Source organism: Macrobrachium nipponense, chromosome 15 (assembly GCF_015104395.2).
Source record: "Macrobrachium nipponense isolate FS-2020 chromosome 15, ASM1510439v2, whole genome shotgun sequence".
Lineage (NCBI taxonomy): Eukaryota > Metazoa > Arthropoda > Malacostraca > Decapoda > Palaemonidae > Macrobrachium > Macrobrachium nipponense.
This window is the reverse complement of record NC_087208.1, coordinates 60,169,151-60,194,520: the sequence shown is the minus strand read 5'-3', so window position 1 is coordinate 60,194,520 and position 25,370 is coordinate 60,169,151. Positions and strand designations below refer to the sequence as shown.

Below are 25,370 nucleotides of genomic sequence, written 5' to 3'. Positions count from 1 at the left end.
AGATCTTCCTTAAAAAGAAGAAGAATAACCGCATTATTGATAATTCTATAAGAATACTACTTTTACTTATTTCCACATCTTCCTTAAAAAAATAATCACGTAATTGATAATACCAGAAGAACACCACTATTACTGCCACATTCCCACATCTTTGTAAGAAATAATAATAATCACATAATTGGTAATTCTAGGAGGAGAATACTAATATTACTCACATATCTTCCTTAAAAAAGGAATAATCGTGTAATTGACAATTAAAAATTATTGAATTGTCAATTAACCGATTATTCTTTTTTTTTATTGAGGAAGATATGTGAGTAACAGTAGTATTCTCCTTCTAGAATTATCAGTTATGTGATTATTATTTTTTTTACAGAAAGATGTGGCGATGTGGCAGTAATAGTTGTGTTTTTTCTGGAATTATCAATTACTTTACTGTTATTGCAACATCTTTCTTGAAAAAAATAATAGTCATGTAATTTATCATTCAAGAAAATACCACATTATTACTTCCCTTAGAAATAGAATAATCGTGCAGTTGATAATTCTACATATCTTCCTTAAAAATTTATTTTAAAGGAATTATCACGTAACTAACAAGTCCAGAAGAAGAAGAATTCACCGATGTATTAGTGTACTAAGCGACGTCTGGTTTGTTTTGATCCCTATTACGTCAATTTTCTTCAGTTCTCGCCAGTCTCTGTCTCTCTCGTTTATTACTTTATTATTGAATATCAACGTTTACATAGAAGGTAAATGCAAACGCATTTTCAATACCGTTTGATAATGTTTGTTCATTTTGTCATTTCCGATGTTCATTACATTCTTTATTGTAAGGTAGAATCGTACAGGTTGTGGTCAGGTACCCTAGGTCTATAGTATAGCTAGTAGGTACTACCTAGAAGGCCTGAGCTCGTCTACCCATGTTATTAATAGGTAACTGGAAGTTTCTTCGTATCTGTGGTCCTTAGGCCCATTTTAGCCACAAGCCTTTGGTGGAATAGGCCTATGCATAGGGGGGAAGGAAGGCTATAGCCTAGGGTAAAACACCACGGCAGGCCAAACAGGCCACCTACAATCAACGCTTGCCACCCTCCGAAAAAGTACATTAAAATGCGTCCTGACACCAGAGATGGGCATCAGTCGCGACTTGTTGTTGGTGAGAAACGGAGCTAAAGACCTCTACTCTCCTTTCGAAGTAAGTATTTTCTCCAAAGTTAGAAATTGAGGCCAAATTTTAAGATTTAAACAGAAGGTACTGAAAACGGTCTCAAACGTAGTGCAAATCTCACCAAAACGCGTTCAACATTTTTACTTACAACTCGAGGTATTTAGAAGATTGACGCCATCTTGATGTTTACGGAGTCGCTTGTGTCAATAAACTAACCATTTCCTGTGATAAATCCGCACACCACTTGTGCCCACAGACGCTGGGGCACTTTTATCACAACAAACGGAAAACTTTTCCTCACCGAGTAAACAACTGTTTTGTAGAAGACGACGACGAAGCGTGCACTTCGATAATTTTTTAAATAAATAGTAAAACATCAATATTTTATATATTTATGATGATTAATTTGAAAATATTCGTTATTGAAAAAGTAACTCGATTCTGACTCAAATTTAAGTAATTATTTTTTGGAATTCGAACGTTCTTTCAAGTCCTGTATTATGAAGTCACGACATCTTGACTTTCGTATCTATTGTAAATAATTGCTTTACTCAACTTTCTTGCAGAACAGTTTACCAGTTATTCATGCAGATTATCAGCTCTTCATGTAATTGGTATATAATCGTAATGCGCATATATATCTTCATTATTTACTTTTTGGATATATGAAGATGTTTTACTGCCGGATTATCGCTGTAGTGTGACGCAATCGTTTTCGGTCGATGCGCCTCTGTTTTTGCACCATAAGAAATTATGGTGCCGAATTTGCAATGACCAGAAAGTCTTTAAAAGAGGAAAGTTAGCATTGAGGGGCATATGTTTTGATTGAGAAAAATACAAATTTATTCAATAGCTTTTTTGTAAAAAATACTTGATTACAAAAAAACTTGACTGACAACTAAGCAGCATAACCTACTATGGGTTTCAGAGACAGTGCAAGCACGTTTTTGGGCAATACCTATATCGTAACGAACACTCGTATCAGAACAAGATTTTGTATAGTGCATTACACCCAGTGCCGTAATTTATAAGGGTATAGTGAATCACTAATCGTAAAGAATAACGACACTTGTCCTTGTACCAAGAGACAAAAACTCGATTATGCAGAAATGGATACGAACACGTGTATAAAGCTCCACCTACCCTCTCTCCCCCCCCCCCCCCCTCCACCGCCACCCCTTTCCTTCGTTCCTTCGCCTTCCTTTCCTTCTCTCTCTCGCTCTCTCTCTCTACTCTCTCTCTCTCTCTCTCTCTCTCTCTCTCTCTCTCTCTCTGTTGCCATTCGGTATGTGTTGGCCCTCCACCAAACTGGGTATAAGACTACACACAAAATGTTGAAATTGGCGAAATTAGGCTATGTATTGGAAGTATATATATACATAATTATTAAAACAATTTATCACTATTGCATTACTATGACAACTAGAATTCATGGAAACTGTTTTTAATAATGAAACAGCGTATGTGTGAAGCCTCCACTAATGTGGCAACGATGATTTTGCCATTCTTAGCATGCAAACATTAAAGGTTACATTTATTTCTGGCATACGGTTATTAAAGAAATTCAAAATACTAATATAGACTGAAATCTATTAAAAGTGCTAGCAAAAACAAAAAAGCAAAAAAAAAAAAATATGTACAGGGTCCTCGAGTTACGACGTTGATCCGTTCTTACGATGCATCGTAACACGAATTTCAGCGTAAGTCGGAACATTGAAAAATACCACATGATTTTAATGTAAATACCTATCAATAACAACGAGAGAACAATTCCTTACCTTTATTAGTTTGATTGGCTTGCACACTGGAGAGGAAGCTGCGGTGCTGGAGAGACTGGGGAGGTTAGTGAAGAGAAAAAGAACCTCCAGAAGTTGCTGGAGATGCCTGAGGCAGATGATTCTTGAGGTGAGGCAGATGATTCTTGAGGTGAGCAGAACATACTAGTACTGGAGATGCTGAGGCAGGTGATTCTTGAGGTGAGGAGATGTGGGGCAGGTGAGTCTTTAGGTGAGGAGGCAGAACCTACAGAAGGTGCTGGAGATACTGGGGCAGGTGAGTCTGGGTTAGCAGAAACATTCAGAAGGTGCTGGATTAGCAGAGGCAGCTGAGGTAGAGGGTACAGGATCTTCTGCAGGCCTCTCTACCTTCTTAAAATCTGCTCCAGTTAGTCTGAACAGAGAGCGACCTCTTTTCATCCAGATCTCCTTGTAACATGCATCAAATCCATGACGCCTCTGGAAACCCTAGTGAACCTGTCCAAGTTGGATCCGAGCCTCAAAAGTTGACAACGCTTGCTGCAACTCTGCAAAACCTCTTATCAAGTCCTGCCTTGTGAAAGCCTAGGCTCTGGGTGGGTGCTTCTTCTTCTTCTCTATTATCTGCTTCTCCAGTTGTATCAGGTCCTCAGCAGATAACTCCTCGCCATGAGACTCCAGCAGCTCTGTAACATCATCAACCTCCATCTCCAAATTGATTTCCTTACTCAGGGCAACAACGTTCTTGACAACTAGCTGAACTGTGTCCTCAAACCCATGGAAATCATTCACAAATTGAGGACAAATTTTCTTCCAGACACCATTCATGTTTGTTTGCTTAACCTCCTCCCAGGAATTAGCAATGTTCTTTACAGCATCAAGGATGTTGTAGATTTCCAAAAGTTCCTTCAGAGTCAAGTCCTTCTTGGTTTCAGTTGCCTGTAAAGCCATAGCAATTGTCCGTCGTAGGTAGTAGGCCTTGAACGAAGCAATCACTCCTTGGTCCATAGGCTGTAAAAGGCCGTGGTATTAGGTGGAAGGTAACCACCTTGACATTAGGGTTGAAGTCTCCCAGCTGGGCAGGGTGTCCAGGGGCATTGTCCAGCACTAGCAACACCTTAAAGGGGATACCCTTGGAGGCGCAATACCGCTCCACACTTGGCACAAAATGGTTTACGAACCAGTCCTCAAACACTGCAAGTGTCACCCATGCCCTTCTTGTTGGACTTCCAAATTACTGGTAGTTGACCCTTCCAAATGCCTTGAGTGCCCTTGGATTTTCAGCCTGATACACAACAAGGGCTTCAGTTTGAAGTCGCCAGCAGCATTCACCCAAGAAGTAAAGTTAGCCTCTCCTTGCTGGTCTTTATGACCGGGTGCTGACTTCTCCTCCTTGGCGATGTAAGTGCGGTTAGGCATACGCTTCCAAAACAAACCTGTCTCGTCTACGTTAAACACTTGCTGAGCATGAATAACCCCCCTCCTTAATTATCTCAGACAACGCTTTAGGAAATTCACTCGCTGCTTTCTCATCCCCACTAGCAGCTTCACCTTGCAATTTAAGGTTATGGTAATTGGACCCGAGCCTTAATCGCATAAACCAACCCATACTAGCCACAAACTCTTCACTTTCACTTCCCTCCCCCTTTTCTTTTTTCTTTTTTTAACGCTTCAAACAATCTTTTTCGCCTTCTCTGAATCACCATAAGGCTGACTGGGATACGCCGTTGATTTTGGTCTTCCAACCAAAGCACCAATAACCTTTCCATTTTCAATTATTAGACCACTACGCTGCTTAGTTATCACTGTCGCTTTCATAGGAGCAGATCCTTTCACATGTTCAACGATGCGCTTTATTTTCTTTGATAATGGTAGCAACGGTCGAACGGCTAAGGCCAAGCGAGCGGCCAATGTTTGTTGGCGTTTCTCCCTTCTCGGATCGCTTTATAATGTCCACTTTAATTTCCATGGTGATGCCTTTCTTTTCTTCGATGCACTAACCATCAGAAGAGTCCGCCTTGCGCTTGGGAGCCATAACAAAGAGCAAAAAGTTACAAAAACGATACAACACAGAGAGAGAGGCAGTGTAAACAACCAAAATGGCGTATGGACGAGGACTGAGCGTAGCGAAGCGACGCCGCCTCTCCCCCAACAAAGCGTATTCTTCCGCCGTGCGCCTGGAACTAGTTCGCGTTTGTTTACGTTGCTTACGACGCTAAACCGCGTAAGACGGAACGACGCAAAATATTATTTTTTATATTTTTATGGGGGCGCGTTCGTAACCACGAACATCGTAAGTCGAGACCACGTAACCCGAGGACTTACTGTATATAATTCACGTTCTCGCCTAGTCGTTCCTCTATGCTTAGGCCATAGTCCGTTCCGCTAGGTTTTCGGCTGCCAGATGTACGAAAACGTTAGAAACATTTGATTGTATCTACTTTAGAAATATCTGTAATTTTTCGGGGTAATTTGGTTGCAAAAAAGGATAATATACATGAATTAAATTAAAATGTTTAAATAACAAAGTAAATTTAAACTAAATAACGAGTAAAGTAAACAATTTAGGGAATAAAACTTGCTGTTTTCGTCGTCTGCTGTTCGTAACTGTGTGTGCGCGCGCGCTTAGCAACCAGCAACAGTAATGGGTTTAAAGTGCAATGTGGAGTGAACTGAGACCAAAATGTGTATAATAACAATCAAATAAGCACTGTGGAGTTCAGTTGTGATGGCAGTAAGGATAAAAACCGCCGATTACAAGGTAAGATTAATTCAGTTCAAACCATAACCCGGGAATAACAAGTTCATACTTTCACTAATATAGGCAACAAAATGTTGTTTTATTGTGCTGATTACAACTGCAATCTTGAGTAAGATCAATAAATGTTACATATATATGCTAACATTGTTCAAATGAGTGCTGGGAAGGCTGGGGAAAGATGGTGGCCGTCACTGATCAGAACCTTCCATGCAAAACGTAGCCGCCATATTGGATTTCAAAACTGCCTTGAAAACATATTTTACGAAGAGCTCACATGCTTATTTTAGTTCGTATGGGGCTTTCATATATCACATTATGTTGATGAAACTTCAATCTTTTAAATGGTATGCTTAGAGTTGCAATTGTATTCTTGTTTCACCAATTAAATATCGAGTGAAAAAGACCCGTCCACCGTGGTGAGGGTTGGCCTTCCGTGGTGTTTTACCCTATTAGGTAATTAGGTAAACAACCGCATGGACTGGCTCAACACACCGACAGTCACGGCATGCCACCCTCCGAAAAAGTACTTATAAGGCGTCCTGACACTGGAGATGGGGTTAGATCTAGGGTACTTATCCGAGGCGGCCTAGACTATGGCAGTTGTGGTTTTTCTATGCAGTTTTACCTACTGAACAAGAATTTCAAGTAATATTTATTCAGACGACTGTAATTAACCGCCCAGGGGTCAGTACTAAACATGGCGAAATACATTGGACGCCCCAATCCCTAGTGGATGTCGTATCCGCGGTTACGTTCCTTGCAGTCCGTGCGGACTGCTTCTGTAGAAATACCGAGATGGGCATCAGTCATGACTTGTTGTGAGACACGGAGCTAAAGACCTCTACTCTCCTTTCGAAGTAAGTATTTTGGTAGATCTAGGGCACTTATCCGCGACGGCCTAGACTATGGCAGCTGCGGTTTTTCTATGCCGTTTTACTTACTGAACAAGAATTTTAAGTAATATTTATTCGGACGACTGTAATCAACCCCCAGGGTCCAGTACTAAACACGGCAAAATACATCGGACGGCCCAATATCTAGTGGATGTCGTATCCGCGATTACGTTCCTTGCAGTCCATGCGGACTGCTTCTGTAGAAATACCAGTATTTTCTCCAAAGTTAGAAATTAAGGCCAAATTTAAAGCTTTAAACAGAGGGTAGTGAAAATGTTGGCCAATGCAGTGCAAATCTCACCAAAACGCTTTCAAAATTTTAAAATATTTTAGAAGATTGACGCCATCTCGATGTTTGCGGGTCGCTTGTGTCAACAAACTTCCCATTTCCTATGATAAATGCGCACACCACTTGAACCCATAGACGCTGGGGCACTTTCATCACAACAATTGGAACACAGTCCCTAACCACAACGTTTTTAAGGAAACTACTGTTTTGGTGGAAGACGATGACGAAGCGTGCACTTCGATAATTATTTGAATAAATAGTAAAACATCAATATTTTACATATTTATGATGATTAATTTGAAAATATTCATTATTGAAAAAGTAGCTCGATTCTGACTCAAATTTAAGTAATTATTTTTCGGAATTAGAATGTTCTTTGAAGTCCTGTATTATGACGTCACGACATCTTGACTTTCGTACCTATTGTAAATGAATTGCTATACTCAACTTTCTTGCAGTACAGTTTACCAGTTATTCATGCAGATTGTTATCAGCTATTCATGTAATTGTTATAATCGTGACGCGCATATATATCTTTATTATTTACTATTTGGATATATGAAGATGTTTTACTGCTGGATTACCGCCGTAGTGTGACACAATCGCTTTCGGTCCCTGGGCCTGTCTGTTTTCGCACCATAAGAAATTAATGGGGCCGAATTTGCAATGACCAGAAAGTCGTTAAAAGAGAAAAGTTAGCATTGAGGGTCATATGTTTTGATTGAGAAAAATACAAATTTATATAAAGGCTAGCTTGTAAAAAATACTTTATTACAAAAAACTTGGTTGACAACTAAGCAGCATACCTACTACCTATGGGTTTCAGAAACAGTGCAAGCATGTTTTTTGGCATCTGTAACGAACACTCATATCAGAACGAGATTTTGCTTTAGTGTATTACACCCAGTGCCGTAATTTATAAGGGTATCATGAATCACTAATCGTAAAGAATAACGACACTTGTCCTTGTACCAAGAGACAAAAACTCCATTATCCAGAAATGGATACGAACACGCGTAAAAAGCTCCACCTACCCTCTCCCCCCACCTCCACCGACACCCCTGTCCCTCTTCCTTTCTTCACTTTCCTTTCTCTCTCTCTCTCTCTCTGTTGCCAATTGGTATGTGTTCACCCTCCAAACTGGGTATAAGACTTACACAAAACGTGGAAATTGGTGAAATTAGGCTATGTATTGAAAGTATATGTACATGAATATTAAAGCAATTTTATCCTTATAGCATTACTATGACAACTAGAATTCATGGAAACAGTTTATGATAATGCATCTACGTATGTGTGAAGCTCCACTAATGTGGCAACGATGATTTTGCCATTCTTAGCATGCAAACATTAAAGGTTACATTTATTTCTGGCATGCAATTATTAAAAAATCAAAATACTAATACAGGCGGTCCCCGGGTTACGACGGTTCCGGCTTACGACGTTCCGAGGTTACGACGCTTTTTCTTAAATATTCAATGGAAAAATCCGTCCTGGGTTACGACGCTTGTTCCGAGGTTACGACGCTGACGCTTCCGACGCTCCGAGTTAACGACGCTTTTAAAAAACGCATACTATGATAAAAATCCTTTATAGTTTAGCACAGTACGTATATTAATAAAAATAAGTTTCTGGTTAGATTACAACAAAACAAAAATTTTGAGATTATGATGATTTTCGACACTTTTTATGTTGTATTTTTCTATGTTTTTTAGTGACGCCTATATGCGGAACTAGTTTACCTTTGAGCGAATGAATACATACTAGTTTACATATAACAGTCCAAAAGCGCAAATAATGAAAAAATCATTGCTTGTTTCCAGTAATAATAACAAAACGAAGTTTCTGGTTAGATTACAATGCAAATTCCAAGTATCCAAAGAGAGACATTATCCAGTAATTTGATCAGAGAGAGAGAGAGAGAGAGAGAGAGGCGTCTCCGACGCTCCGAGTTAAGGACAGAGAAGTGTTCGTTTCGTTAAACGGCCTCTGACTCATGCCAGTAATGTGTTGTTGATACTATAATATAAGCCTATTTAAAGATACGTTTACTTTAATTAGTCTATATGATACGTAAATAGTAATCAGCTGTTCTTGTAGCCCTCAATTTGTTCCGATACGTAATACAAACCATCGTCGGCCTTTAACAATAGGAAGTAGCTAGCGGCAGCTGGAACGGTCGTAAGCTTCGAACAAGGGAGAACGGTAGTTAACTGCTTGTCCGACAGTCCGCGCGCCGCGCGACTGGGAGGTAAACAAATCACTTTTGCTTTCGGCCGCGGTGTGAAGGGACGTGTTCGTCATCGCTCTCTGCCTCCCGCTTTCATCGTCGTATGCTTTGTTTATATTGTGTTTTTTCTACTAATGGTTTGTTTGACTTGAAATGAAACTGTAAGTACACTGTTTTCATTTTCATTACTTAATATGAACCCCTTGAATTATGTCTCGGTGCCGAGGGCGGGCGCGCTCGCGCCGAGTCATGTATTTGGTCGAAAGGGTAATTGAAAAATGTAAGTACTTTTTCATTATATTTTTGCCCTGTGCGTTCGTTACCGAGAGTGTGATTGCGCTCGGCACGAACTTTTAATTTTGTATATAGAATGCAATGAAAGTGGATTCGCAATTGCAATATTCTTTTTCATTTTCATTTATTGATTGCATGAATTAATCTGGATCAATTTTCGTTCTTACCCGAAGGGAATTTGATCCTTACGATTTTTTATGTGAAATGAAATCGCAAGTGCAGTATTCTGTTTCATTTTCATATATATTTTATGATAGCATCATATTATTGGATCAAGTTTCCGTTCTTACCCGGGAATTGATCTTTTCTCCTTTAGTTTCTATGAAGTGAATCGCAGGGCAGTATTCTGTTTCATTTTTCATATTACTTTTCACTGCTGTGCGGGGGTGGGGGGAAGCGCAAGGTCTGCCAGGAAGTTTGGTAGCCGATTCTTCGTCTTCCTTCCTGCCCCCCGCTCAGCTTCTTCATTGTATTTTGTATTTGGGGTCTTCCTTGCGTTCGGGGGTGGGGCATGTCTTCCCCCCGTGCGTGAGGGAACCCCTCTTACTAATCTATCTATGTTACCGCAGGTGCTACATCCGTGGGAGACGACCTTGGATGTAGATGTAGATCCTCACGAGGTTTGTACTCGTTGTCGGGGGCGAGAGTGCCTGCAACGAGCCCTGTGTAACGTGTATGCATTCGTCAGAGGCGCAGTGGGTGCTGTACGAGGACACAAGAAGTCATCGGAAGTCCAGTTACTCCTTTGGTAACGGACGTCCAGTTGTACTCGGGGGGTCTTTCCGTCCGCTCTGGGTGGGGTTCTCTCCCCGCCCCAGGCGCGAGGAAGCCCCTCTAATTAACCCGACTGTTGCTTCCGCAGGTTTACCCATCAGCGAGGACGACCTGGGACAGGTGTGGGAGTCGCTGGGACTGCAGGGGTTGATTCAGCGGTTGGCGGGGTCGGCAGTGGTCACTCATGATACGGTAACCACTACAACAACCACAATCTCGACACCAGCATATGAGATGTCACCGCACCCTGGTGTACACACCACATGTCATGTCGGTAACCCCACGGCTGCAATCCAGAACCATTCCTCCGTGCCATCAGACGGTGCCACCGCCACCTGGGTTCTTTGTATTGCCGACCCCGGACTGCCGCTGCCCAAAGAGTACCCCCCTGGACCTGCCGCCAGTGCCGAGGATGACGGTAGCTGCCGACAGGACGCCTGTCTCTCCTATGGTACCTGCCGTGCCTGCGTACCTGTTGCGGTCCCAGCCGCTCATTCCCTTTCAGATCAGGTGCCTGCTGCTCATTCACTTTCAGATGTTCCTGCTGTTCCTGGACCTGTTCCTGTTGTTCCTGCTGTTGGTGATGCTGTCACAGTCTCAGGTCTTTCCGGACAGGTGCAGTCGGGCCCTGTTGCTTCGGCAACTGCCCCGGCTCCCTCCTGGATGGAAGACCTGACGTCTGTCCTGCGGAGCCTGGCGAAGAAGAAGAGGAAGAGCCTTCCCCTTCGACTTCTAAGGCCAAACAGCTTGAAAGAAGAAGAAAGTTGCCTCCTTCCCCCCTAAGAAGACTCCTTCGGGATCTTCTAAGGGCCCGGCTCGCTCAGGCGAGCTGGGGAGCTCTTCTGCTGGTCCTCCTGTTTTCCTTCGGGAACGGGGCCCGTCGCTTCTTCTGTAAGAAGAAGTCGACGGGGACCAGAGGGCACCAGCCTCGGCTGGTGCGTCCTCACCTGGTGCTAGCGGTCTGCCGCTAAACCAGGTTCCGTCTCGGCCGCTTCTCGTTCGCGAGAAGCACCGAGTGGACGCTCTTCCAAGAAGACCGTCCAGCCAAAGTTTTGACGCCCGAGCTCGCTCGCCGTCAAGACAGCGGCGCGGAGCAGAAGACTGGCGAGAGTCGTGCACACGACTCTCGCCAGGCCAGTGGACGCTCTCGCAGCGATCAACTGGCTGCTCGGGCTAACGTGACGGTCGCTGATCAGCCACGGGTTGAGGCGAGGAAGGAGTCCCCACGGCGGGCCCGCCGGTACCAGCCCACGGCTGGTACCAGCGACTCGACGCGCCGAGAGGACGCTGGCCGGTCTCGACGCGACACAGAGCCTAGCAGGTCACCCGTCCGCCGCTCCCGATGGGACCGGGCGGAGACGGTGACCAGCGGCAGCTCGCCTGACGCTAGAGATCGGTCTCGACGTTCTCAGCCGAGCCAATCGCCCCAGGCGAGCGGTAAGGCTAGGCCTGCTGCTCGACCGTCACCGCGGGTTGACGATCAGCAGCACCCGCCCTCCACGCACGCTGGTTCCTGCCAGCGAGCGAGGGGGGAGCGTCATGTCTGCCTCTCCCATAACGGGTTGAGGCGAGGAAGGGGTTCCCCGCGCCGTCGGTACCAGCCACGGCTGGTACCAGCGGCTCGACGCGCCGAGAGGACGCTCGCCGGTCTCACCGTGACAGCGAGCCTAGCAGGTCACCTGACGCCGCTCCCATCGGGACCGGGCGGAGACTGTAACCAGCAACAGCTCGCCTGACGCTAGAGATCAGCGTCGACGTTCTCAGCCAAGCCTCTCGCCTCAGGCGAGCGGCAAGGCTAGGCATGCTGCTCGATCGCCACCGCGGTTGACGATCAGTCAGCAGCCCTCCAAGCACGCTGGTCCTGCCAGCGAGCTATGGGGAGCGTCAGGTCTGCCTCTCCTGTACCTTCAACCTCCTCGGGCTACGCCGGGAGGAGCGAGGTACCTATGAGTGATCGCGAGAGGTGCGCCGCTCGCGACCCGCTATGACGCCGTATGGACCAGGCACGGTTCTAGGACCGACCAGGACATACGCGCAATTAGCTGGAGGCGACCGTCAGGGGTCTGCCGCTCTTCCTCCTTCTGAAGGAGGAGTATCTAGGGATCTGTTCTTGTTGGAGGGACTGGACGGTCCTACTCCGCAAGACGCGGTTACTCCCGAGATACAGAGGAATTTGCAGAAGTCATTAAGCTGATTCGTCAGCATAATGACCCTGCGGAAGGATTGCCCCGCTCCCACCAGCAGAGCCCACGTCTCTGCTCGAGTCGTTTTGGGGCCCGCCGAGAGGGAACCCAAACCGACGGTGGGTCTGCCGCGATCGGAGCTTGCCGATTCTGTCTCGAACCAGTGTCTCGTCTCCGGACAAGAAGGCTCTCTTAGTTCTGGCCGGTCGATCAAGCTACTTCCACCTCCTCCTACTGCGACAGCGGCGTTTTCTACGTGTCTTCGACACCGTATTTAAATACTCCTTCGGTCCTCCTGAGAGGTTTCGACCTCGAAGAGGACTGGAATGAGTCGCAGGACGGTATCGGCTCTCTCCTGTCAGGTGTCGATCAGCCCCACCCAGACGACGTTCACAGTGGCGGCAGACCCTTACCTACAGTGGAGAGTTCGTAACCCTCCGCGGAAAACGTTTTTCTCCTGACGATACGTTTTTCCCAGACTCTGAGAGGCCATCGCCGCAAGGCGATGGCTGCTCCTACTCTTCTCCAACTGCTAGTTCCACTGGGAAGGCGAGCGAGTATCCAACCTTCCTTCCCTTCCCTCTCTCCTTACGGCTACGAAGGAAAGGGGAAGGATCCTACAGAGATTTCTTTGTAGGATCCCACGTTTCGGGACTGCGCTACCGGGGGGACCTTCGGGTCCTACCTGACGTAAGCCCCGGTCGTTGAGGAGGAATCCTGCTCCATTCTCGATTTCCTTTCTACGGGAATCGAGAGGACCACCAGCCGATATCGTTTGACGAATTCGGTGGGGGTTTCGCAGACTGCTTAGAATTCTACGGAATTTCTAGCGCATTCAGAGTGTTCGAGTTTTTTACGATCTTCAAACACTTACGCGAGACCACGGTCCAAAGTGAGCGAGACGAGAATCCCCGATATGTTACACGATAATCGGGAACCTCGCCTATGCTCGAATTCCTGGAATTTCTAGCATTGTGAAGAAGAACTGCTGCTGAAGAAAACTATCTCACAGTAGGCGACCAACCTGGAATAGAGGAGATCGGACGGGAATATTCCAGTTTGGCTTGAACTATCGTCTTAGTATTCTGTTCACCATTGAAGCTTTCCTTCGAGGAAGACTTCTCCTTCACTCTCTTTGATAGAGAACGAAGGTGGTCGATCTCCAATCCTTATTTTGTTTTCTTGAAGGAAAGAATTTAGGATGGAGATCGTTGTCAGAATCCTACAAATATACTACGTATATTAACCTCGCGACCTGATTCTGCTAAGCAGTTGACTTGTCCGAGGGGTAGGCGCATATCCTAGTTATTCTACGGATTGCGACTTAGACGAGAAGTATTCTAATTGAACTGCAACTCGGGGTTGCCTGCAACCTTCCAGGAGTTTTTCAGTTTCAATTTTATATACTTATGGTTTTGTCACGACACACCATTTCAACTTTTATATTTACCGAAATTCGTTTCTCCTAAATATAATTGCCCGAGCATATCTTTTATGCTCGGTAGTTTCTAGCCGAACGCATTCCTTCGTGGAATAATGGATTACCTGGCAACTCAGGATGACGAGTCAGCAGGCTCAACCACTGCGTATTGAACTGCCTCATAGCAGCTCAGTATCAGCTGGCCTCCGAGATTCACGGTCATGTATGTCTCTCTCTCCCCTGCTTGATTGACTACCGAACCATATCTCTGCCTAACAATCATGGACTTAGGTCTCTGATTAACGGGGATTCTCGCAATAATGAAGGACCATCTACTGCGGTGACGCTGGATTCCATCGCCTTCGACATTGCGAGAATTTTCAACAGAGTATCTCTTGGACTCTTTCATCTTTCTGTTTACCGCACGGTAACAGAAGTCTGTACAAGTCTCCCGCTGCATCGCACTGCGATAATGCGAATGATTTTGCAGACATCTGAGTTTGTCTTCAAAATATCTCGTATTCGTAGGTGTACAATTGTTCATTGTTCAACCCGAATTACAAGAGTGTCAGAAGACATCGCCTACTCTCCGACTGACAGCTCTACCTCCAAATGTTCAGCCCATGAGAAGCAGTTTCTTCAGGCGGCTTTCACCTGTGTTTTCATTACCGAAGAACGCCCCGCTTTCATTGCAACTACGACTTCTCACCGGACAGCAATGAAATAGCGGTAGCGTTTTCAGCATTCATTTGTAAGCACAGGTTATGAATCTTGAGATCATTCTCTCGATTCATATGTGAAGACGTAGGTTGCATTCAATATCTACCTTCGTCTTCAAAGGTACATAGTGTTGTTTCTCCTTAGCTGAGATTCAACAAACATGAGATGTTTTACCTTCAGGGACCTCGGTCTCTAGAAGGCAATTGACTTTCGCCTGTTGGGTACATGCCTTAAGAGAATCATCACCTCGCTGTCCGGCATTGGTGACAAACAATACATCATTTGTTTGGTCTCTCGCATAACCCTTTAAAGGCGAAGGTCACGTGACTTACTCGGATGCTTTGACAACTTGCCTCCTACCGAACGCAGTCAGTCGGCAGCTGTCAGAGCGCCCGAGTCAGTTTACGAATTACGCTGTTGACTTAGTTCGGTTGTTACACAGCAACCATTACTTCGTTTTAATAGCTTGTCACAGTACCCATACCATTGACACCCACCATGGAGTGTCGGTGTCCTATCCACTACCGAGAAACTTCGCTGCATGGGATAGGAGGATGCGAGAGACTTCGTTGCTAACGGACAGACCAGTATGGGTACTGGACATCACCGAAGTAGAGAAGAGGGATAGGTCATGCGACTATTTCCTTCTTTTCCTCTGAGGAACTGCATGACTTCTCCTGCGAAGTCAGGCACCCAGGGGATGGGGATCCGTGACGCTCGATTTCGTACCGAACTTCGTAGCGAAGACTCAGAACCCTTCGGTCCCTGACGATTGGTTCGAGTCGTTCACAATCCCCTCCCTAATGGACTTCAACCGCCTTCGATGCGAAGGAGATGCTGCCTTGTCCACAAGAACTTCTCCTTGGCGCAGGTACTGAAGGCAGGGGTCTGGTCCAACCAGACCACATGCCCTTCCTTCTACCTTCGGGATATTGCCCACAGGTCCTTGGATCTTTTTCCTTGGGACCCGTGGTGGCGGCTCAACACGTTGTGTAGCGAACCCAGACCCTCGCAGGCTGAACAGCATCGAGTCCTAGTGTGACCGTAGGAATGGATGGTGAATGAGAGTGTGACTGGCTCCTCTTCCCATCTCTTCCCCTCTACCTGTGGTTAGAGGGACACGGTCGTCACCCTGCTGGATAAGGACAAGATGCAGGTTGAGCTACCTCAACAAGAGCCCCCATCCTATCCCTTTCACTAGGATAGGAGCGTATATCCACCACACTTTCCTCCAACAAGGGGGAGGAAGTGGATGCCAGCTTGAGACAACCCATACTTTATGTTGCCTCTTGCAAACAGGAACAAGTTCTTGCTTGCTGGTACGAAGAGATACGCTTGCCTCTCTCTAGTACTCGGCGCCCAGAGGTCTGACCATTGATCCTGCGGTGCACACCCCGATCAATCGGACAGAGGCTTGGATCCCTCCCTCGCTCTTACGACCAGGGAGGCATTCCAGGGATGGACGAACACCAGTCTGTTCATCAAAGACTCAGATTCCTCCCACCAGAAGAAGAGTCTTCCTATTGTTAAAGGACCGATGGTTTGTATTACGTATCGGAACAAATGACAATTTGTCGAAAATTGCATTTTTCCTAACTATACAAACCTGAGGTCCTTTACATACAGTCCCTCCTCATGCCACCCCTCACTCTGCGTATTTTGCATGGGCCAAAAGCAAAAGTGATTTGTTTACCTCCCAGTCGCGCGGCGCGCGACTGTCGGACAAGCAGTTAACTACCGTTCTCCCCTCCCCGTTCGAAGCTTACGACCGTTCCAGCTGCCGCTAGCTACTTCCTATTGGTTAAAGGACCTCAGGTTTGTATAGTTAGGAAAAATGCAATTTTCGACAAATTGTCATATTTGGCAAAATCGAAGTATCCAAAGAGAGACATTATCCAGTACGTATTTGATCAGAGAGAGAGAGAGAGAGAGAGAGAGAGAGAGAGAGAGAGAGAGAGAGAGAGAGAGAGAGAGAGAGAGACGCTTTGGCAACAATGGTCTCGGGGGTTTTTATAGCTTCCTTCTGCTTGATGATCGTGGATATTGTAGAAGGATTTCGACCATACTCGTTTGCCAAATCGACGATACGAACGCCACGTTCATGCTTTGCTATATTTCATGTTTTGCTTCCATCGAAATCATTTTCTTGGGTTTTTTCTTACACTGCTTGTCTTTAGCTTTGAGACCCATGGTTAATAATAAAATAGACAAAATAACACGAAAAATAGGCGCAAATACAACGAACTAAACAACGACGTGTTAACATGCAGCACCAACAAACAAACAGACTGAAACGCCATTTATCGGTCGCCTATACAACTAACACTCATCGCAAAAATCGTATCTCAAATATTTCGTTGTATATCAAAGCTTGTATTTTCGCAAATTTTCTGTTGTATCTCAAAACATTCGTATATTAGGGCAATCGTATGTCAAGTTTCCAATGTAATTTGATCAGAGAGAGAGAGAGAGAGAGAGAGAAAGAGAGAGAGAAGAGAGAGAGAGAGACGCTTTGGCAACAATGGTCTCGGGGATTGACGTAACGTTTATTTTCTGAACAGATAGGACAGAGAAGTGTTCGTTTCATTAAACGGCCTCTGACTCATGGCAGGAAATGTTTTGTTGATACTAATATATAAGCCTATTTAAAGATACATTAACTTTAATTAGTCTATATGATACGTAAATAGTAATCAGCTGTTCTTGTAGCCCTCAAGATTTTGCAAAATCACTCCAGGTTGTACATAAAACTTCAAGAATGTAGTGTCACCAGAGGATTACAATAGTTTTTACCTTCAAGAACCAGCATTCTTTTATGAAAATAACTCCAGGTTGTACATAAAACTACAGGAAACAACATGTAGTGTAACCAAAGGATTACAAGTAAGGTTTTTATAACTTTTTATTAGTTTAAGACATATTTCCAAGCGTCGTTCCGGCTTACGACGATTTTCGGCTTACGACGCGTCTCAAGAACGGAACCCCTGTCGTAACCCGGGGACTGCCTGTATAGACTTAAATCAATGAAAAGTGCTAGCAAAAAAAAAAAAATAATAATAATAATAATCCACTAATCGTCATCTGCTCCGCGATATTTTTCGGCAGCCAGACGTACGACAAGGTTAGAAACATTGGATTGTGTCTGTGTCTACTTTAGAAATATCTATAATTTTTCAGGGTAATTTGGTTGCAAAAAAGGTATAATACTAGACATGAATTAAATAAACATTTTGAAATAACAAAGTAAATTTAAACTAAATAATGAGTAAATAAAGCTTTGCACATCATAAACAGTGTTATCTGGTGCTGCTCGTAACTTTGTTTGTTGAGTGAGCGCAACATGGTTCAAGTGCAATGTGGAGTGAATTAAGACCAAAATTTGTATAGTAATTACAATCAAATAAGCACTGTGGAGTTTCAGTTGTGATGGCAGTAAGGATAAAACCACCTATTACAAGGTAAAATAGAATTCAGTTCAAACCATGACCCTGGGAATAATAAGTTTCATACTTTTACTAATATAGGCAACAAAATGTTGTTTTATTGTGCTGATTACAACTGCAATCTTGAGTGAGATCAATAAACGTTACATATATACGCTAACATTGTTCCAATGAGTGCTGGGAAAGATGGCGGACAGTCTGTGATTAGACCGGCCAGCCACACCACCGTCGCCATATTGGATTTCAAAACTGCCTTGAAAACATATTTCACGAAGATCGTCACATGCTTATTTTAGTTCGTATGGGACGTTCATATATGACATTATGTTGATGAAACTTCAATCTTTTGAATGGTTTGCTTAGAGTTGTAATTGTATTCTTGTTTCACCAATTAAATATCGAATGAATAAGGCCTGGCTAGTGTGATGACGATGGATCATCCGTGTTTGTTTACCCTATATAAATACCTAGTAGGCCATAGTAGTAGCTAGGCTATACTGTTGTGGTATGTTACAGGCTAGTCATAAGATAGTGAAGAAAATTCTTGTAAAAATTAATTAATTTTCATTAAAAAAATTGGGCCTAGGCCATAGGCTATTTTATTGCAGCTAATAATTTTGTCTATATGACAACTTAGTAATACAGATAAAAGTATTTTAGCCTAGATGTGTGACAGAAAATAATGAAGGAAATCTTAAATAAGATAAAAGTAGGGAACAGCTCTACACAGTTTATTACCTTGGAAATTGAATTTTCCTATACTTTTACCATTGCTAATGAAGTACTACTAAGTGGTGTTGTTTAGCTATTGTTAGTCAGTTAGCTATTACTGACCATACATCTTTATTGGGGACCCCGTAGGAGGGTTAGCGCCGTCAGTGAGTAGGCATTACTTAAGGTTCTTTGTAGCATACCTTCGACCCCTAGCTGCCACCCCTCTCATTACTTTTACTGTACCTACATTCTTATTCTCTTTCTTCCATCTTACTCTCCACCCTCTCCTAACAATTGATTTATGGTGCAAATGTGAGGTTTTTCCTCCTGTTATACCTTTCAAACCTTTAACTCTAAATTTCCGTTTCAGTGCTGAATGACCTCATAGATCCCAGTGCTTGGCCTTTGGCCTAAATACTATATTCAACTATTCTTTATCGGGGACCTTTTGGGAACGGTTTTTTTTTGGTGGGGTAAAGCAAAGGGAGAGGGAACACATCATGTTATGATGGCTACCCTGGAATAGTTTTGTGCATATGCATAGGATATGGGAGCCATATGTTCAAGAAGAGATTGGCTAAGAAAACCTAATATAAAAGGAACTATACTAACCTAACTCAACCTAGAAGGCCGTATTACTTAGGTGGGTTCCCAGACCCTCTCAGTGAAAGAAACTCATTTTTTACCAAAAGCTTCCCTGTAAAACTGCATGTGGAATAGCATTCCAGGATGGCCAGCATAAAATACCTAACATATCAGTTTTGTGGTTATGATTACAGTCGACCTACAAAATATAATGGTAAATTTTTAATATGAAAAATTGATTTCCAAGGTAATACCCCATGTGGAGTTTACCACAGCAGCAAATTAAGGTTTTGGTAGTGAAAAACATGAACTAAAGAGCATAATGTAAGGAGTAATCATGAAATATCTATTAGTCTTGTGGTAAGCTGAAGAGCAGGAATGAGAAATATAGGCGACATGCATCATTATTTGCCTAATCAATGGAAAAGAAATAAAACTTCTATAGTAAGCTGCTGCTTGAAAATACTTATCCTAACCTAGTAATCCATTGTTATAAAATACTTATCCTAACCTAACTCTATCTTGTTTTTGACTGAATATTTGTATTATAAGTAAATCCTGTCTTCTCTTCATTGTTATTAGGCAATTTTGAATCAATAGGCTTGGTCATGAGTATTTGTGTATGGTACCTACAAAACAATTGCGAATAAGGACAAACTAGACTAACGGTTAACCATAGGGACACTACTTGTAAAATATATACCATAACTTTATTTCATAATTTAGGTATGTCTCAATATATTAATAAGCTGTTACCCCACAGATCAGTGATTGTTGATTGTAATTATAGCTATATGTAATTAACTTAACGTCATGATTACAAATGACCACTGATCTGTGACCATTGTTAAGGGTAGTCCCAGGAACAAAGGAGACATTTCCTCATAACCTTAGGTTAACTCCCTCGCAAATTTTATAAAAGGAAAAAATAGAACATAAGCGAAAAATAAAAAAATATATATAAAATGTTAAAAAATATTATTTATTTATCCTTCAGTATTTTTATTTTTATATTCATTATAAAGCAGGAATGCTAGATGGCGTGTGAGTTGGGTAGTAGTAGTAGTAGTAGCGGGAGCGAGGGGGGGGGAGTGGCCGTTGCAATGGCTCTCTCCAAGAGAGGGATTTTGGAAAGAAATCCTCTAATTGGCAGAAGACCTGTGAATAGTGGCTTCCACTCGCATTATACTTTATACACGACACCCTTTGGGTGCTTGCGCGAGGGTAGTAACCTCAGCATACCATGCTAGCTTTTTTCTCTGGTATGTTTAGAATCTATTTATACTTAGAAAAGTGAGCTACAGGGACTTTTCACCGGCGAACACAGGTCGAACCCAGAAATTAATTTGTAAAAAAAAATGGTAAATCCCCAAATTAAAAGAATCTAAAACATGACTAATTTTAATATTAAAAAAATAATTAACAATAAAATTTTCAGAAATAAAATAAGTAAAACAAACTTCTCAATGTTAGGTTTCACAGGCAGATAACTCTAGGTTTTACTGGCAGATAACTCCTGAAACATAAAATTCAGAGTAATAGGCACAGGCTCACATGAGGCATTATACTACAGTGAATGGATTGACATAATCAGTTCTGCTTGCCACAGTTTTCTAATTTGTTTTTCTTATAGTTTATCAGTAGCCAATGGAGCCTTGTGATCAAGAGAAAAGACCCAACCTTAAAGAAATGCTGTTCTTTTGTCTGAATGCTTATGCTGAAATATGCATTGTGGTCCTGGTCATGTATGATAGGCCTTTCTGAATGTATGGTGGGATTTTCAAAACAAAGTTGGGACTTACAAATGGCAAAAGGGAGTGCTTTAAACACAGTTTTAATTTTTTATCCTGTTTGTAAGTTGAAAGTTTGTAAGTAGGGTGGTGTCTACAGTTGCTTACATATGATGAGGAACAAAATTCTGTAGTCTTCACTTGCATTGGATGGTCATTTTTTATTTTGACTCCCACTAAAATCATTAATTTGTAATCCTGTACTGTTTTGTGCACTTTACACTACACTACATAGGACACCATGTTTTATGAAGTGTTACTTGTCATTCCAGAAAATGTCAGAAGACCAGGTAAAAGGTGTAGAGGAGAAGTTGTCCAAGGTTGATCTTACAGATACTTCAGAAAATAAAAGATTACGACACCCTTCTCCAGGAAGTGATGCCAGTGCCGATTCTTTCCATTCAGTTGATGCTGAAGAAACAGATCCTGATGACAGCCCACAGCATGTGTAGGAAGTTACAGTATTGTAGTGTGTAAATGATATATTTGATATACCTAACAATATTTTTAGATATTGCATGCTGTAACATACTATTTCCTGTGACTTATCGGATGTTTGTAGTTGTGAATTAATTCAAACTTCAGTCCATTAAGTCCTTAGAGTTTTATGAATCAATGAATCATCAAGTTCCGATTAAGTAATTGTATACTACTGACTTAGATATTTAAGTAACATATTTTAGTAATATTCTAGTCATAATATGCCTTATTTTTTTTAGGGTGGGTAATGACAGATTGTGTGAAGGGTTGAATTTTAATGGTCAGGTTATAGAACCAGATGGCCAGGAAGGACATGTCACAGACAGTACCCCATCAGATGAGGCAAATTTTATCCGTGGTGTCAAGCCAGAAGATATTGGCAATTCGCCTGACGAGGATGATGAGGAGGAAGAATTCCTGAATGAGGAGTATCTCAAAGATTTAGAGTTATCCATGAGTGAAGAGGAGAAAAATGTAAGATCTGGTTGAAGTTTTCTCTTGGTCTGATTTTAGTGTTGTTGCTGTTTGCTAAGTAGTCTTCTTAGGTAGTAATAGCTACATTTACAGCTTAATACAATACTATGATCTCGACCATTGTAATATGTAACTGAATACTGTATACCACACATGAATTTGGTAAGACTAGAGTTTTTTCCTGAAATTTGAAGCTTGGGTTTGTATGACTGATTATAATGAAAGTTAATTATATAAATGTTTGTTCTGGAATAATTTAAGATTTGTCATTTACTTAGTCTTAAAGTAGCCCCCAGCTCATCAGCTGCTTTTGAGTTGTAGGCTTCTGCTGAGCAGCAAAATCAATCATTCAAGTTATAGACCCTACAGGCTACTATAGCCTAACTCTTGAACAGTAATAGTACCATATAATTTCCAGCAACAATGTAAACCTTTACGTACCCATATATCGTTCAGTTTAAGAGATAGCATATATTTTCTAAATGCATCACTTTTAGAAAGGCAGCCTAAAAAACTATGATAAACATAATTGATAGGTAAGAAATTTGGTAGAAGGGATCTGATAGTAGTTGAGAACTACCTTCCTATGGTAATGTTACCTATTTACTAATGAAACTTTTTTTTTTTTTTTTTGCAGGAAAAGAGAAATGAAAGTTTGAAACACAAGGAAACTGGGAACAGTCACTTCAAAGCAGGTGTTTTTACTGAGGCAGTAACGGCATACACAGCAGGGCTCAGAATATGCCCCATTTCATTTCCCAAAGATCGAGCAATTCTCTTTGCTAATAGAGCTGCTGCCAAAGCAAAGATAGTATGTTATACTGAAAATTTTATGTATTATATATTTACCAACCTCTCAATTTTTAGTGTGTTTACTCAGGATAAGGGCAAAGGTATATCTAGTACAACTAAATAGCTGCTCAAACTGTCTTAATTGGTGAGAAGAAACCGTTTCCCCATCAGGGTAGGTCACACTTTTCCTTTCATAGTCTCTCAGTCTTTAGCTATGAATAGAGATGGGTGATTGTGCTAGTGATTTCATAAGAGCATTATGCGTAAGGGATACAATTGTACATAGTGTAGTATTGCTATAATGAAAAGTTAATGTTCTTGAAATTTGAGGTACTTAACAAAGGTTGTTGTACAAAACTTTCAAGTGTTCTTTCAAGATGAAATTGCTGTATTGTTTATAACCCTATAGCAGATATAAGATTGTTTAATAGGAATGCCTAAGGTTTGATATGAGTTCAAGCAGCTATTCAGCACTTGGATTTTCCTCTCTCCATATTTTGTGAACATATAAAAGTAAGAGCATTAAATAAGCAAATACCACAGGAAAATGATAGGCAGAAATCCAAGCGCTTTCATCTTTACTAAGACATTGTCAAGGAAAAAAATGAAATACAGTTGAAAAGAAAGTTATCAGGTAAATAACAAGATCAAGAATACCAGATGGTTAATTGTCAAAAGGGTAAAAATTAAAGAGATAAACCAGGATTATCGGATATCACACAGTCACAAACTTAAATATAGATTTAACCCTAACAGAAATTACAACTTATTGTCTAGTCCAAAGCAATTTTTTTTTCATTATGAGGCAATCAAGTTTAAATAAACCAAGACTTAAATTTAGAACATTTCCATTATTTGACTTGATGAAACAAGATTCAATGATATTCCTTTTAACTTTGTTATTACATGGGATTAAGGCTCTTGTTTGACTCCAGTTAATATTATGATCTAAATCTCTCATATGTACGAATAATGCATTTGATATTTGCCCAGTCCTCACAGAATATTGGTGCTGTTTGAGACTTTGTGAAAGAGATTTTCCGGTTGTCCTGTAATAGACTTTATGTATCACACTTTTTGCAAGGAATTGAATTTCATATATGCAGCCTGGAAGATCTTTAGGAGGAATTTTTTATTACTAAACACTTGACATTAATATTACTGAAAACAACATTTATGTTAAAAAGCTTTAAGCTTTAAAATTCTAGGAATTCCCAAAAACCTTTCATCATAGGGTAATTTTAGAATGTTATGCTTACTAAATTCAAGTTTGTCATTAGTTAAATAAAATTTTTTTCTAGCTCTTTTCTATGCCACATCTACAAAAGTCCTTGGGTATTTAAGTTTCAAGGCAATATTATAAATAGTTTTAATATCAGCGTCAATAAACTGTGGGCTACAGACACGTAAAGCCCTTAGGAGCATCCCAGAAAAAACAGAGAATTTAACATTTTGATGGTGGAGTAGTAATGAACAAAAGAGACAATGTTAGCTGATTACTGAGAGACTGAAAAGGTGAAATTTCTATCATTTCTATGGACAGTTTCATCAGGAAAATTCAAATTACAATTTCTTTCTTCCTCTACTGTAAATTTTATAGAAGAGACTAAATTATTGAGATTATTAAGGAATTCCTGGAGATTTTCGTGAACTGGCCAAATACAAAAAATATCATCCACATTCCTAAACCATATAACTCTTACCAAGAATTTTGCCCCAAAAAGTTATATTGCCTCTTTTGTTCATTACTACTCCAATCATAAAATGTTAAATTCTCTGCTTTTTCTGGGATGTTCCTAAGGGCTTTACATGTCTGTAGCCCGCAGTTTATTGACACTGATATTAAAACTATTTATGATATTGCCTTGAAACTTAAATACCCAAGGACTTTTGTAGATGTGGCATGGAAAAGAGCTAGAAAAATTTTTTATTTAACTAATGACAAACTTGAATTTGGTAAGCATAACATTCTAAAATTACCCTATGGTGAAAGGTTTTTAGGAATTCCTAGAATTTTAAAGCTTTTTAACATAAATGTTGTTTTCAGTAATAATGTCAAGAGTTTAGTAATAAAAAATTCTCCTGAAGATCTTCCAGGCTGCATATATGAAATTCCTTGCAAAATGTGTGATAAAGTCTATTCTGACAAACCGGTAACCTCTTTCACAATGTCTCAAACAGCACCAATGTTCTGTGAGGACTGGGCAAATATCAAATGCATTATTCGTACATATGAGAGATTTAGATCATCCCATTAACTGGAGTCAAGCACGAGCCTTAATCCCATGTAATGACAAAGTTAAAAGGAATATCATTGAATTTTGTTTCATCAAGTCAAATAATGGAAATGTTCTAAATTTAAGTCTTGGTTTATTTAAACTTGGTGCCTTCACAATGAAAAAAGTTGTAGATAAATAGAATAAGCAACAAAAGTAATATATTAAGTTTTTACATGTTTTGGACTAACAACACGTAGTTTCTGTTTGGGTTAAATCTATATTTAAGTTTGTGACTGTGTGATATCCTATAATCCTGGATTATCTCTTTAATTTTTACCCTTTTGACAATTAACCATCTGGTACTCTTGATCTTGTTGTTTACCT

At 41.5% G+C, this 25,370-nt stretch overlaps 1 protein-coding gene across 3 annotated transcripts in view; it reads left to right on the top strand.

The window, feature by feature from the left end:
* The window catches only part of LOC135195001 (tetratricopeptide repeat protein 1-like), a 297,291-nt gene that overhangs the window by 256,003 nt on the left and 15,918 nt on the right, over positions 1–25,370 (top strand). Inside the window, exons 1-4 of one of the 3 annotated variants that reach the window (XM_064221273.1) lie at positions 596–752; positions 21,294–21,469; positions 21,741–21,975; positions 22,613–22,786. In XM_064221273.1, the coding sequence (XP_064077343.1) occupies positions 21,297–21,469; positions 21,741–21,975; positions 22,613–22,786 (582 nt within the window). In that variant the 5' untranslated portion in view covers positions 596–752; positions 21,294–21,296. Of the gene's footprint in view, positions 1–595; positions 753–1,117; positions 1,199–21,293; positions 21,470–21,740; positions 21,976–22,612; positions 22,787–25,370 lie in introns of those variants that run through there. The other 2 variants (XM_064221272.1, XM_064221271.1) reach the window with 2 other exon arrangements.